Source organism: Tupaia chinensis, unplaced genomic scaffold (assembly GCF_000334495.1).
Source record: "Tupaia chinensis unplaced genomic scaffold, TupChi_1.0 Scaffold143826_1, whole genome shotgun sequence".
Taxonomy (NCBI): domain Eukaryota; kingdom Metazoa; phylum Chordata; class Mammalia; order Scandentia; family Tupaiidae; genus Tupaia; species Tupaia belangeri.
In genome coordinates, this window is record NW_006203676.1 from 93,612 (window position 1) to 107,963 (window position 14,352).

Sequence of the window (14,352 nt, forward strand, 5' to 3'; positions counted from 1 at the left end):
GGTGTTCTATCTTTTTGCATATCCCATCTTTTCAAAGTATGGTAGATTATAGTTAAGATATGGCTGATTTTAATACTATAGAAACATCTGGAAAGCAAAAGGAACCTAGTTGATGGTAAAAATTGCTTTCTGTGGATAGACCTTGTCTGCCAAGTTTCCCTACTTCACTGACAAACCCTAAGGATTATTCCATTTTTGATGATTATAGGATAAGAAGTTACTGACCTGTTTCTTTTCTTTACAGTTTTCAGTATTGCAAACAATAATCTTAGCTACTGGGATGCCCCCCTGGGAAGTTCTTACATGTGCAACAAAGAGCAGACGGTTTCAGTGTCTGGAACATTTCAGATAAACACTTTCGATCTAAGGGTTCAGCCTTTCAGTGTGAAAGAAGGAAAGTATTCTACAGGTAAGAATCAAGCAGACTTTATTAATAATTTATATTATTATGTTGGCCAATAGGTGGCTTTTCCTTTGAGTCATGGAAATTTTGACATTGAAATAGAGACATAGGAGTTCACCTCTTGACTCTGTTGGAGAGTTCTCATAGCCTTAAGCAAATTGTGTAACTCTGTATTTGGCTATCATTTTGCTCAAACTTTTTTGTCTATAATCTGAAAACCATTTGCAACAAAGCTCTTACATCTAAAAACTGGTAGAAGCCACGAGCAAACTTTCTTTAAGGTGTAGTGCTTCCCCAAAGTTTTAGTTGAGACAGAGAATGGCACTTAGGAGCATCATGTACCTGCATTCTTGGGGCTTCTTCTAGCTCTAAACATTTTCTTACCTGAACAAAAGCAGTTCTGTCTGATTTTGTTCAGACAAAAGATGAAGAGCAATAACAAAGCCTCAAATACCATAATCTATGTTTTTGCCAACCAAAATGACCTGGAGAGTTTTCAAAGCATGCACCAGTGTAAATGAGGCTTTTTGAAGATCTACTCAGGGCTAATGGTGGTATTTATCAGATTTTTAATGAACCCCTTGTGAAGGGCTCATTATAACGTGTTCATATGAACATGAAAGATATATATTTGGCATTATCAGATTAAAATTTGCATGGATAAAAAACAAGTGCATAAAATTTTTTAATTGACTTGTCCTTTTAAACTGCTTTCTTAAAATTGGGGGTTCATGGATCACAGCTCTGCTGAGCAGAGCTATTCCAGTCCACATCCTGAATTAATTTTAACAATTAATTCTGTGGTTTAGAAGGAAACATAGATGTATGTTTAAACGTTAATATGCCGTGAACATTCAACCCCTTTTACAGTAGTGCTGAGTGCCTGTTCTGGCTTGGTTAGACCAAGATAAATTGGGCTCTTCATCCTACTGTTTTTGGGACTATAGTGGTTAATCACACTTTTAAAATATTTTCAAAAATTCATTTTCCCTTTTGTCAGTTTTACTCATGGACCTTAATTATCTTGATCCTTTAATAGCTTTATTTTTGGAGTCTTTATCTAGCTCCCCTACATTATTACCCTAATTTTAGGTCCAGATTTATGTTTAGAATTTAGGACCATTTGTAGTATTAATATTAGTTCAAGTCTGTTAATCTCTTGGGTCTTTGGAAAAGTCATGATGTATTTTTCTATGTTTTTTTTAAATGCAAAAATGTGTCATGACTTTTCTGATGACCCAGTAGTCAGCTGTAATAGAGAAGAACAGTGCTCTTTCTCTAAAAGTTTGGGTTTTCTGCATATAGAAATAAAAATGTCACCCAAAGGCATATACAACATTTAATACTGATACTCAATGTATGATCTATTTGTGGAACTAGGTTCTTGGCAGTGGGTACCTATAAATAGAACACACAGGTAATACTTGACTATATAGAGGGAGGAAATAGAATTGTGGTAAAGTAGGAGAGTGTTGATTGGATTTTGCCGGATCAGACTATTGTCTATAAATAGAAAAAGAGTCCTTGTAGGCTGTCAGCACCTGATAAGATTGTAAGAAATATAGTAAACACACTCAAATTTCTCAGAGGTCCCAGTTTCTTGACTTTCCTGCAGCCACTAAAATTGTAAATTCTAAGTCAGAAATCGACACACGTACAGGCATTGGAGCCATATGGTCTCTGTCACAACCATTCAACTCTGCTATTACAGCAGGAAACAGCCACAAAAAATACATAAGCAGATGAACGTGAATGTGTTCCAATAAAACTTTATTTATGGGTACCAAAATTTGAATTTTATTTAAGTTTCATATGTCACACACACAAAAAAAAACATTAGGGGCTTTCCTCCAACCATTTAAAAATGTAAAAGTAATTTTTAACTTTTGCACCAGATTTGGCCCATGGGCTCTGTTTGCTGACTCCTACTCTAAAGGAACTCCAGAGCCAGTGTGACTGTCCTGTTCTCATGATACCTTCCTAAGCTGTTGCCAGTTTTCCAAACAACAGTCACTGTACCACTGCAAGGCTAATCTGGCTGTGCATAAATGGGCTAGATCAGTTCTCTTCATTTCTCATAAATTAATACTCCTATTTTGGAAAGGACTTAGACTATAAGCAGACACATGCACGTGTGTGTATATACAAAAGGACTTCAAAAAGTTCATGAAAAATGGAATTAGGGGCCAGCAGATGGCTTAGTGGTTATGTAACTGAGCTCCCATATGACAGTGTGGTTTGAGTCCACAACTCCGTGGCTTGGAACTCACCCTGGGCGCATGTGCATTTGTGCCCAAGATTCCAGGAGGAGAAGGGATTGTGGCATGGCCATCTGCCTGGGGGGGTCATTTCTTACTTTCCCTCTCACTGTCTCTATCTCTCTCCAGTGAGTGTACCCTCCCTAAGGCAAAAAAAAAAAACTCTTAAAAAAAAGAAAAGTGTAATTAAAGTATTCATCTATTTTGGAGGCCAGCAGGTGATGTGGTGGTTAAGGTGCTGGACTTCTGCATAACTGATTGCAGTTTGAGTCTCACACCTGGAGGATTAAAACTCACACTGGGCACATGTGCATACATGTCTAAAATCCTGAGAAGAGAATGGAGGATAAGGGATTGTAGTGTGGCTATCCTCCCTGGGGAGTGATTTCTCACTTTCTGTCTCTCTGTCTCTCTCCGGTCAGTACATGTGCCCTCTAGCAAAAATCTCTTTTTAAAAAAAGTACACATTTATTTTGGTGGAAAAAATTTTGAAAATCATGCATAGTTTCTCTTTCTTTCATTTGTTTTATTCAATTTTAGTTTCTTATTTTTTCTTTCTTTCTCATTTTAATTGCCATATGGCGTATGCACTTGTCGGAGAGAGAGACAGAGACAGAGATGGAGAAAGAGAGGAAGAAGGAAAAATCACTGCCCAATGAGTATGGTCATGCCACAGTCCCTTCTCTATTTCTCCATGCTGTCAGGATTGGGGGCGAATACGCATGTGTGCCTGGTGTATTTTCCCTGTCAGGGCAAGAATTCAAACTGTACTCAGCCATGTGGAATTTGGCTCCCTTAACCTGTAGGTGATGGATTAAGTGTTTTCATAATACACATTTTACATGAACTTTTTGAAGGCTCCTAGTATATATATATGTATTTCTGATAAAGTATATATTTATTCATAGATATACACGAGTAAGCAGATGTAGTCTACTAATATACACATAAACATAAATGAGCAAAAATGTTTTAGGATTTTAAATCTAGAATAGTTCATACTTTTCTATAGTGTTACCATAAAAATAGACCTTAGTTACTTGGAAGTGATCTTAAGAGCATTTCTGACTTTTAAATCAACATCTTTTACTTTCAGACATTTTTTTTTATTATACTCATTATTTGTTACACACTTTTTCTCACCCACAGCCCAGGAGTGTTCGCTGGATGATGACACCATTCTAATACCAATTATAGTTGGTGCTGGTCTTTCAGGCTTGATTATCGTTATAGTGATTGCTTACCTAATTGGCAGAAGAAAAAGTTATGCTGGATATCAGACTCTGTAACACTAATCTCTGTGTGGTCTCTGTTACAAAATAATAAAGCAAGTATAAGTTCCAACAAGCAATACTGTCCCACTTAAGGTATATTTAGTTGCAGTCCTGCTCTTAGAATGGGTAGTATGGGGGATTTTGAGCCTAAACAGAAACACCCCCCAAAAAAACTATCAATATAAACTGTAGATTAGTCACATGCTTTTGGTTTGCCAACCAAGAAATTTAAAACTCTTATTTCCATAGCAAAAGACTTGTGCAAAATCACCTGGATTATAAATTCTATTTTACTGTCTTGAATTACTATTGTACTTCAATATTTTCCCTTCACATATTCTGATAAATATACAGTCTAGGGGAAAAAAAAAACATTTTTAAAGAGAGATTTTTTTTTTTTTCTTGCATGTAGTCAAGCTGGGACGACACATTCTGCAATGGGTTTTGTACTTGCTCCTTTTGCGTTTTTGCAACTTTATTTGCAGGTTAACTTAGCTACTTTGGCTGCATATTTGACCTATGAGAGATACGCTAGTAGATTTGAACAGGACCTCCATAGTGTTATGTTCTTAGCAGTGAATGCTTTTCTAATACTTTTTGAATACTTGGCATTTAATGGGGTGTAAAGACAAAAGATATGAATGCTTTTTAAATTTCAGCATAGGTGTTAATCTTACTATTTAATCCTTTTCAAAACTGGGTATTTCTGTCTTTTAAAATTGCAAGATACAAGGCTATTCTGACTGGGCATTTTAATCCATTGTTTCAGGTGCTTCCGAGATAATTGTTTGGCAGTGCCAATTGAGGGCATTAGTCTTTTGTACCCGTAAATTGGCCTCCACATGTAGTACTAAAAGTAAAACAGAGTTCTCTTTAGCCTTCCAGTTTTCCTGTTGGTGGTAATGTGTTTCATTCTTTTCTTTTTCTTAAAAAAGGAATGCCAGTATGTTCTAGAACCCAGATGAAGAAGTGCACTTACAGTTAGATAATAACTCACACCTAACCCAAAAGTCTTGCGCTTCTCTTAGACCATTCAAACGTTGTTCTTGGTTTCCAACTTGCATTGATTGATCCAACAGTTACTAATTTGGCTTTCACATTTAAACAGTTCTATGTGAATCAAACCTTACATTGTTACTGTTCCTTAAGATAGAATCATCATTCGTTCATTTGCTTTGTATTTAGTTTTGTGCTATGAGAGGTGTACCAGTTGTCCATTCATGGTGTACCACCTCATATGTACACAAGACAGGGAAACATTTCAGCTTCATAGTGAACACATGAAGTAGTTCTTACTGCTTCTAGGTGGTCTTTTTTTTTCCGTATTAGAATGGCTGAATAAATATTTAAAAATTCCTAATTTGCAGCCACATATGGAAGGTTTCTATGTCCCTCACCCCCAACCCCTGACTAGGAATTATGTGCTTCCCATTCACTAGACAGTGAAGAAATACCCAGGCTCCAAAATACTGATATTGAATGCATTACTGTACACACACACACACACACGCACGCGCGCACAGTCACACATATTTAGGAAGTTGCATACTAGCATGTGTATGTCTATAACTGTCTTTCAAGTCATATTAGAGTGATAAGGATTTCGTCTCAATTCAATTTTCTCTCTGTTCAGTCTAAAACCTTATTGGCTCAGAATCAGATTCCTGACTAACCCCTCTCTTAGAGCTATGTTGAGCTGTGTTGCCAGCTTGAAATACTTACTAAGGACTGAATATAAACCTGACTTTGAAAAATTATTTTTCATTTAAACTGGGTTTTAGTATAAGAATGGATAAAACTTAAAAGCATGTGGGTCTTAGATATTTCTCATGCGTCAAAACAAAGCAGCTTTTTAAAAAATAATAAAAGTTGAAAGCACAAGTGGGTGACACTGGCTTAATGCTGTTAATGTTTCTAAAAGTTTCTACATTTAGATGATATATATACCTGATTCATATTAAAATACCTCTAATAAGCACTGTTTTCTAGAAACTCTGACTTCAGTGAATATTTCTGTATTTTACATGGGCCAGTTTATATCCTGCTATTTAGACTATGATTTGCTATAGCCACATATACTTTGTACCTTTGGTAGTTTTGTTTTACCAAGCTTACACCTTGATGGTAGATTCTATTTGGTTTTGGGTGTTTTTCCTGTTTGAGCATTTGTATACAGAAACTGGCCCAAGTAAATACTTTCCGTGTTTTTTCTTCAAATGTTTAAACCACTAGTTGATGTATGGTGTTTCTCTTTAGATATTTGCCTGTCTGTTTGCTCAACTTTGCTTCTAAAACAATAAAGATTCTTTTATTTCTTAAGGAAATTTTGCTCACATTTTTTCCCGTTGTTCGAAGTCAAGATTTAATATGCCACATAATGGCAGCTTCTTTCCAAAGGCAAAACTTGAGAAATGTTTCGACTGAATTATTTCCAAAATGTTCTGTGTATTAATAATATCTGGAGCAGTGTTCCCATACATAGGTCTGGACTGATGCTAAGCTGGCTATGGAATAAGAATCACCTGGAAAGTGTGTTATAACAATAAAGATTTCAGGCTCTGTCCCTAAAGGATTTAACTCAGTGGGTCTGCGATGAAATGTGTGTGTGTGCGTGTGTGTGCGTGTGTGTGTGTGTGTGTGTGTGTGTGCGTGTGTGTATATGTAAGCAAACTTCCCTGTTGAAGCTGATGATATCTAGCCACTTAGGAATCCGTGATCTAGAATATTTATTTCATAGTAAAAGCTTCAGAGTGTCTCTTTTTTCATGTATTTTTCTCAACTCCAAAGATGACGCTGATATTTAATATCTGTACATAGTGGTCTTACATTGTAGTCATGCAAATCAAGCTATTGCTCTGAAGCAGAGGAGGATGGAGGATTGTATGCTGTCTGTGAGATCACCCTGAAATGCTTGAACCTTTCAATTTCCAGATCATTTATTTCTCAGTCTCCTTAGTATATCACATAAGAAAACGTACCCACTTAGCTGGTAACTTTCCTCTGTATTACCCAGTTCGGCCATGTAAGTGCCAGGTAGTCATCAAGACTCTTAACTCGGCCCTTAGCTACTACGTGACTTTGACCAAGTTGCTTAACTTTGGGGGGGGTCTCAGTGTCTTCATCTAGGAAATGGGGACATTAACACCCTCTTACTCTTAAATTTCTCTGAGGAATAGTTTCCATTTCAGAGAAGATAAATTTATGTTTGAGTATTTTTAGAAGGAATTTGGTAAGAAACTATTATGTATCAAGAACATGCTTTATTTTCAGTGTGAAATGTATCATCTTAAGTTTCCTGCATTCCAGGAGAAATCCCTTTTTTTTAAGGTTTTTGCCCTAGGGCATGTGTGCTCACCAGAGACAGATAGTAAGAGGTAAAATAAGAAATCACCCCCTGGGGAGGATAGCCATGTTACAGTCCCTTCTCCATTCTCTTCCTGGGATTTTGGGCATGCATGCACACATGCCTAGCATGATTTTCAAGCTACCAGGTCCAGGACTTGAACCATCATTGGCCATGTGGGAGTCCAGCACTTTAACCACTATGTGATCCACTGGCTCCAAGAGGAATTATAAAACTCAGATTAAAACAATTTTTTTTTCTTTTCATGATGGGGTGTGATAGTATACTTGATGGGGAGGGAGAGAGTGAACAAGAACAGCACTATCTACAGGGTCTGGTCACGCTGCAGTTCCTTTTCTCCAGTTGTCCGGCCTGTAACATCCTGGGCATGTATCCTCATCATACTTTAGGCTGACCAGGCTGCGGATTTGAACTGCGGACACCATTGGGATCTGGTGTCTCTTGAATAACACGTGACCACTGCATTACAGAGCTGGCCCATAAACTCAAATATTTTTAATAATATGGCATTTCATCTGTTTAGGTAGTAATTTTAAATTTTCTTGGGCTCGTCTGTCTGTCTGTCTCTTACTCCTCTCCTTTTCTTTTACCCTGTTAGTTTTCTGCATTGATAATTGCTATATCTTTGAAACTTGTGTAGACACATACATTATAGTAGTTTTAAGTATCTTTTCAGATTTCAACCTGAGTATAGATCTAAAAGGAATATAATAAATAAGATGACTTATAAGCCTATGATTTTTAATATTGATTCTCCCAAAGAGAAATTTTTTCTCCACTGGTTTTTAAGAGTTTTATATTTTGTTATAAATGTATATCTCAGCTTTTTAACTCTTAGTTTAGATATTGTGTGTAAAAACATTTGTGAAATAACAGAAAATTGAATATTGACAGTATCTTTTTCCTTGAACTTTATTTTTATTTATTTTTATTTATTTATTTTAAATGGACCAGAGACAGACACAGAGAGAGACAGAGAGACAGAGAGCAAGCCACCAGGTCCGGGACTTGAAAAGCAATTGGTCATGTGGGACTCCAGTGCCCTTAACCACCACACTTACCTGCTGGCCCCAGACATTATTTTTTAATCCATATGAAATTTCGTTGGTCATGAAATTTTTAAAGAGATTTGTTTCTGTGTCTATAAAACTTTCCAATAAACACATTTTTCCTTTCCCTATAAATACCTTTAATATGACTTTTAAAAGAATTATTTATTTAATTTCATTTATTATCATTCTTTAAGAGATTTTTACTATAGGTGCATGTGTTCACCAGAGAAATAGAAAGTGAAAAATCACCCCCCAGGAGAAATGACCATGTGACAGTCCCTTGTCTTCCATTCTCCTTTCAGGATTTTGGGCACACACACGCATGTGGCCAGTGTGAGTTTTAAGCTGCCAGATCTGGGACTCAAGCCATGGTTGACTACATGGGAATCCAGTGGCATAAACCTTAAGCCATCTGCTGGTCCCATAATTATTATTTTTTATTCTGACCAGAGAGGGAAAGTGAGAAAGCAAGCCACCAGGTCTGAGACTCGAACCACAGTCAGTCATGTGGGAGTCCAGTATCTTAACCATCATGCCACCTGCTGGTTCCTCTTTAATATGATATTAAAGTTACATTTGGCAAATAGATCAGGTCAAAATGATTCGTTGAATGAGAATTTCTTTTCTTCAGGATATGATCTCAGTGAAGTTATTGTTTTACCAAGATTTCTTTTCAGTGCCTGTCTAAAGGATTTTTAAAGGTTGAATTCATAAAATCAATAGTTATTATAAATTAATATTTCGTATAGTAATTGAGAGCATTTTAAGTAAGTGACAGAATCTGGAAAGATCTTTGTATTAGCAGAATTGCCTCTCTGATCTACTCTGGGTATATTTGTCTTACATGAAAGCCTTATTGGTAGTATTTATGAAAGTTGTTTCAGTAGTAGGTCCAATGCCCAATTTGGGAGAAGACTTAGAATCTATAGCCAGAATAAGAAATTAATTAATCCATCAATGAATTTTATTTTTTTTTAGAGAGAGGTTTTTGCTATAGGGCACATGTGCTTGCTGAAGAGAAAGAGACAGAAAGCAAGAAATCACCTCCTTGGGGATGACCACATGGCAATCTCTTCTTCATTTTCCTCTTGGTATTTGGGGCGTGCACACACACACTGGCCACAATTTTAAGCTGCTGGGGCATCCAATGACGTTACCATTACGCCATCTGCTGGTCCCATGAAGTTAAAAAAAAAGTTATATTAAATCCAAGGCATAATACTTTATGGTATGAGTCACCTGACAGTTTATGGGCTGATTGTGGCAATTTGGGAAATTAAAGGGGAGGAGCTAACTGGAGACTTTTAACACCATCTATTCACTATTCACATATGGCAACCTCAGCTCTTTTGATTCTTAACAGAACCAAGAAGCAAATAAAAAAGATCATTGCAATGACAGCCAAGGTACATCCATCTGTACCATTCCTTCCTCCTCTCCAGTCTCAGCAGTTTTCTTTTCCTGGTCAGTGCTTCTGGAATCCCATTCCCTTTGCCTCCTCAGAGACCTTGTGCCTTTCAGCATCTTCAACTTGCCAATTGCTAATGGCTCTTTCTCTTATCCAGTAAACATATTAAAATATCACTCTATAAACATATTGAACTCTCTTCTACCCTGACACTATCCACTATCATTTCTTGTCCCTATGGCTCCCTTCTAACTATGTCCCTATTATTTTTTCTTAATCATTTTAAACTTCATGGAATGAGCATTGTATATTCCCCATCCAGTGATCTTTTTTCTTTTTAGAGTTTTTTGTTTGTTTGTTTTTGTTTTGTTTTGTGTTTTGGTTTTTGTCTTTTTTTGCTATAGGGCGTGTGCACTCGCCAGAAAGACAGAGAGACAGAAAGTGAGAAATCACCCCCCAGGGGGCATGGCCACAACACAGTCCCCTCTCCTCCATTCTCCTCTCGGGATCTTGGGCACACATGCACACGTGCCTGGCGTGAGTTTAAGCCACCAGGTCTGGGACTCATACCGCGGTCGACTACATAGGAGTCCAGCGACACTGCCATTACACCAACTGCTGGTCCCCATCTCATGTTCTTGATGTCCTAATCACTCCACTTCACTCTCTAAATCTCTCTAAGTCGTAGTTCCTACCATTGCTAGATCTATTGGGCCTTTTTCAGGCTTCTCTAATGTTAATATTTTTTATATTCTCCTACTGTAACTCAAATGCTTTCCTTCCATGGCCTCTTCTACCATTTTCTTTCTTTCCTTTTGCTATAGGGTGCGTATGTTTGCCAGAGAGACAGAGACAGAGAGACAGAAAGTGAGAAATCATCTCCCAGGGAACAAGGCCACACCACAATCCCTTCTCCTCCATTCTTCTCTCAGGATTTGGGGCACACATGAACATGCACCTGGTGTGAGTTTCAAGCCACCTAGTGTAGGACTCAAACCACAGTTGGCCATGTGGGAGTCCAGCAACATAACCATAACGCCATCTAATGGTCTCTTTCCCACCATTTTCTACCTGCCTTTTCTACTCCTCTGTCCTACTCCTTTGTCTGTTCCTCAAGTGGATATTTCTGAAGGTTTTTTTGCTTTTGTTTTTTGTCTCTGAATCTCTTTTTATTCAACTTGCCTTCACTGAGAAATATCTTTGTCCATGGTTTTAGCTTTTAACTACCACTTAGATATATTGAATTACTTGATTGGGACACAGGCATCATAAAATGAAGTCTCCCTTTTCCACATTTCCACATACCCTTTTCTCTTCTCCCCAATTCCCCGCATACAAATAACCACAGGGAAAATAAAGCAGAAATGCATATACTCTTCCTCTTGTTTTCCCTATCATGATGAATGGCACCACCATCTACATCAACACCCAGATGTGAAACTGGAAACCATTGTTATCTCCTTCCACACCCCCTACATCTATTCAATCAATTTTGCCTTCTATTTTGATCTTTAGTGTGTCCTTCCCACATCCCCACTTCAGTAACCCAGTTCAGGATCATATTATGAGTCACCTGGACTCTAGCATTAGAGGTACCTCCTAACTTACTACTTTGACTCTTCTTTGTTCCATAATTTCTTTTCTTTGTTTGTTTGTTTGTTTGTTTGTTTTTTGGAGAGGTTTTTGCCATAGGGCGTGTGCGCTCACCAGACAGACAGAGAGAGACAGAGAGATAGAAAGCGAGAAATCACCCCCCAGGGGAGATGGTTACGCCACAATCCCTTCTCCTCCATTCTCCTCTTGTGATCTTGGGCACGCACGCACACGCGCCCGACATGAGTTTTAAGCCACCCGGTCCGGGATGCGAACCGCGGTTGACTACATGGGAGTCCAGCGACATAGCCATTACGCTAACTGCTGGTCCCTATCTTCCATAATTTCTAAAACAAATAGCATGCTTAAAATCTTGCTGCTGAAAATTGTTTTCCTATCAGGATGAAGCCAAACTACCTAAGAGCACACAGTGCCTTTGTGAGCTAGTCCTAGTTTACTTTTTTTGCCTCCTGTCCAGACAAGAGTACCTCTTGATCCTGTTGTTCAGCCATGCCAACCTGCTTACATTTCTGCTCAGGTGCCATGTTTTCTTATCCTCCATTGTTTTTCTCTTTCTTATCTCTGGAATGCCCATCCTCTATTAGCTGCATGGTTCATTCCTACTTATCCTTTAAAACTCGGCACAAATGCCACCTTTCTAAAGTGTGTCTTGTGTAACAAGGATGAGTGTCTCTCTGAAACACTTCCATAGCACTTTTTTTTTTCTAATTTGCTGGAGGGCACCTGTGCTCACTGGAGAGAATGAGAGAGAAAGTGAGAAAGCACCTCCCACTCCCCACCACGGGGCATAGTCATGCCACATTCCCACCTCCACCTCAATCTTTCCTTCCTTGCAGGATTTTGGGTATGCAGCCACATGCACTTGGCATGTTTCCCAAGCCATGGGGTCTAGGATCCGAACTACTCAGTCAGCCATGTGGGATCCAGCCACCTTAGTCAGTACACCACAGGCTGGCCCATGTCTTAAAATTATAGCCACTGTTTTTCTTGTCTGACTCTCAGCAGAAGACTGAGCATCTAGAGGCAAAGAGTTATGCCATCAAGACTAGTTGTCTCTTCACATTACTAAATGACCCCAGATTGTTATGTATTGAGTTGTCATGTCTTCTTTGTGTAGTTTGTCATCTGGTGAGTTAGTACTTTTCAATCTGTAGTACTCCAGACACTGTGCTTCTAATTAATGATAGTTTGCCTCAGAAAGCTCACAGCCTGGGGACCAGCAGATGGCATAATAGTTACGTCGCTGGACTCCCACATAGCAGACTGGTTCAAGTCCCAGACCTGGCAGCATAAAACTCATGCTAGGTATGTGTGCATGCATGCCCAGGATCCTAAGAGGAGAATGTAGAAGAAGGGATTGTGGTGTGGCCATCCCCTTTGGAGGGTGATTTTTCATTTTCTGTTTCTCTCTGTCTCTCTGGTGAAGTGCACACGCCCTATAGCAAAAATCTCTCTTAAAAAATTATTTTTTAAAAAAGCTCACAGCCTGATCATCAAGCAAAGGTTAATTATATCTTTTCATGATCTTCTGTTTAAGAAATCTGGGAAGTCTATGATCATTTTGTACATCTTTCATTCAAAATGTCTGCCTCGTTTTGGTGCCTAAAAGTGTATGATTTGGTTATATGGAAATTCGCTTTTGTGGAACAGCTCATTTGCAGATAATGAATGTCAGTGACTTATTATCTTGGTGTAAACAACAAAATATGTGTCTTGGGAAGTGCTGTCATTTTAGTTTAAAATGGACAGGTTGGAAATGTTGTCACTGTTTCTGTTCTCAATTGTCCTTTCTCCATATCTAGCTCAAGACTGCAGTGCAGATGACGACAACTTCCTTGTGCCCATAGCGGTGGGAGCAGCCCTGGCAGGAGTACTTATTCTAGTGTTGCTGGCTTATTTTATTGGTCTCAAGCGCCATCATGCTGGATATGAGCAGTTTTAAAACCTGCAGCCTGATTGATTATATTAAAATATATGCAAATAACAGGGATTCTTTTGCCTCTCAATTTTGAAACACTTTGTTCCTTAAACTTGATATGTTGAAACTTTAATTCTGAAATCAGTCCCAGCATTTTGAGATCAGTCTTTATAAAAACTGCTCTCTTTGATCAGCTTAAAATTTAAAGTGCTATATCTACTGACCCTGGAGACAAACTTACTAAAAAGAACATCAGTATGTGATGTTTTAAGGTCCATCTCAAGAAGTCTCAACCAAATTTTGATCTTAACCTAAGATGCCTTAAGCTTATTAACATGGCCATTATAAGAATAAAATATGTAGCTGTGTCTTAATGGAATTAATAAATATTGTTTCATTACCTGTGTTCTGTTTCAGTGTATTAGAACTATCCTGATTTAAACTCATCACTGTGCTTTCCGTGTAGTTCATTAAATAAATATTGATGTGGCATAAATGCCCATCAGATATGCTCGAACTTGGTTTTTCAGTTGAATGAACTGGAGAATGTCCTCAGGTTCATCAGCATTTTTAAGGTTATGTGACTTTTGCTGATTTCTTTGGGCTCAAGTTAAGGATGAACTCAGTATCTTAAGCTCGTGATTTTTCCCAAGGTAAAAAACAGACCCAGGAGACTAAAACAGAACTTGAACTGGCTTCAGAATTAGAATTTTGGAAAGAATTGTTGATTTTCCAGCGATGTAGACTGAAATGATTTTCAAGCATTATTTCACCAGTTGCCTCTTTTTCCCCTTGCATTTTGCTCTTCTTTGGCTGCCTGATTAGCATTGAAAGATAGAAATATTCTATGAACTAATTAGGACAGATTGTGTCGTGTTTCTCCACCTCATCTTGTTGATCTCTGGAGCATTAAAATCTATTTAGTGTTGTCATCAGACTTGTACTTATGAAATGTAAGCTAACAGCAAGCTCAGGAGAGAAGCTGTGAAGCATAGCAACTATGCTTTAGCTTCTTCAAGATGGCCCCTGTGGGCCAGGGCACAGATAGGGTTGTAGAGAGG

General features: G+C 38.1%; 1 protein-coding gene across 2 annotated transcripts in view; it reads left to right on the forward strand.

The window, feature by feature from the left end:
• LAMP2 (lysosome associated membrane protein 2) overlaps positions 1 to 13,691 on the forward strand; it is a 64,603-nt gene extending 50,912 nt beyond the window's left edge. The window contains exons 8-9 of one of the 2 annotated variants that reach the window (XM_006165210.3): positions 245 to 409; positions 3,811 to 6,254. In XM_006165210.3, coding sequence (XP_006165272.1) covers positions 245 to 409; positions 3,811 to 3,950 — 305 coding nt within the window. In that variant the 3' untranslated portion in view covers positions 3,951 to 6,254. Of the gene's footprint in view, positions 1 to 244; positions 410 to 3,810; positions 6,255 to 13,175 lie in introns of those variants that run through there. The other variant, XM_006165209.3, reaches the window with a different exon arrangement.
• The last annotated feature ends 661 nt before the right edge of the window (positions 13,692 to 14,352 follow it).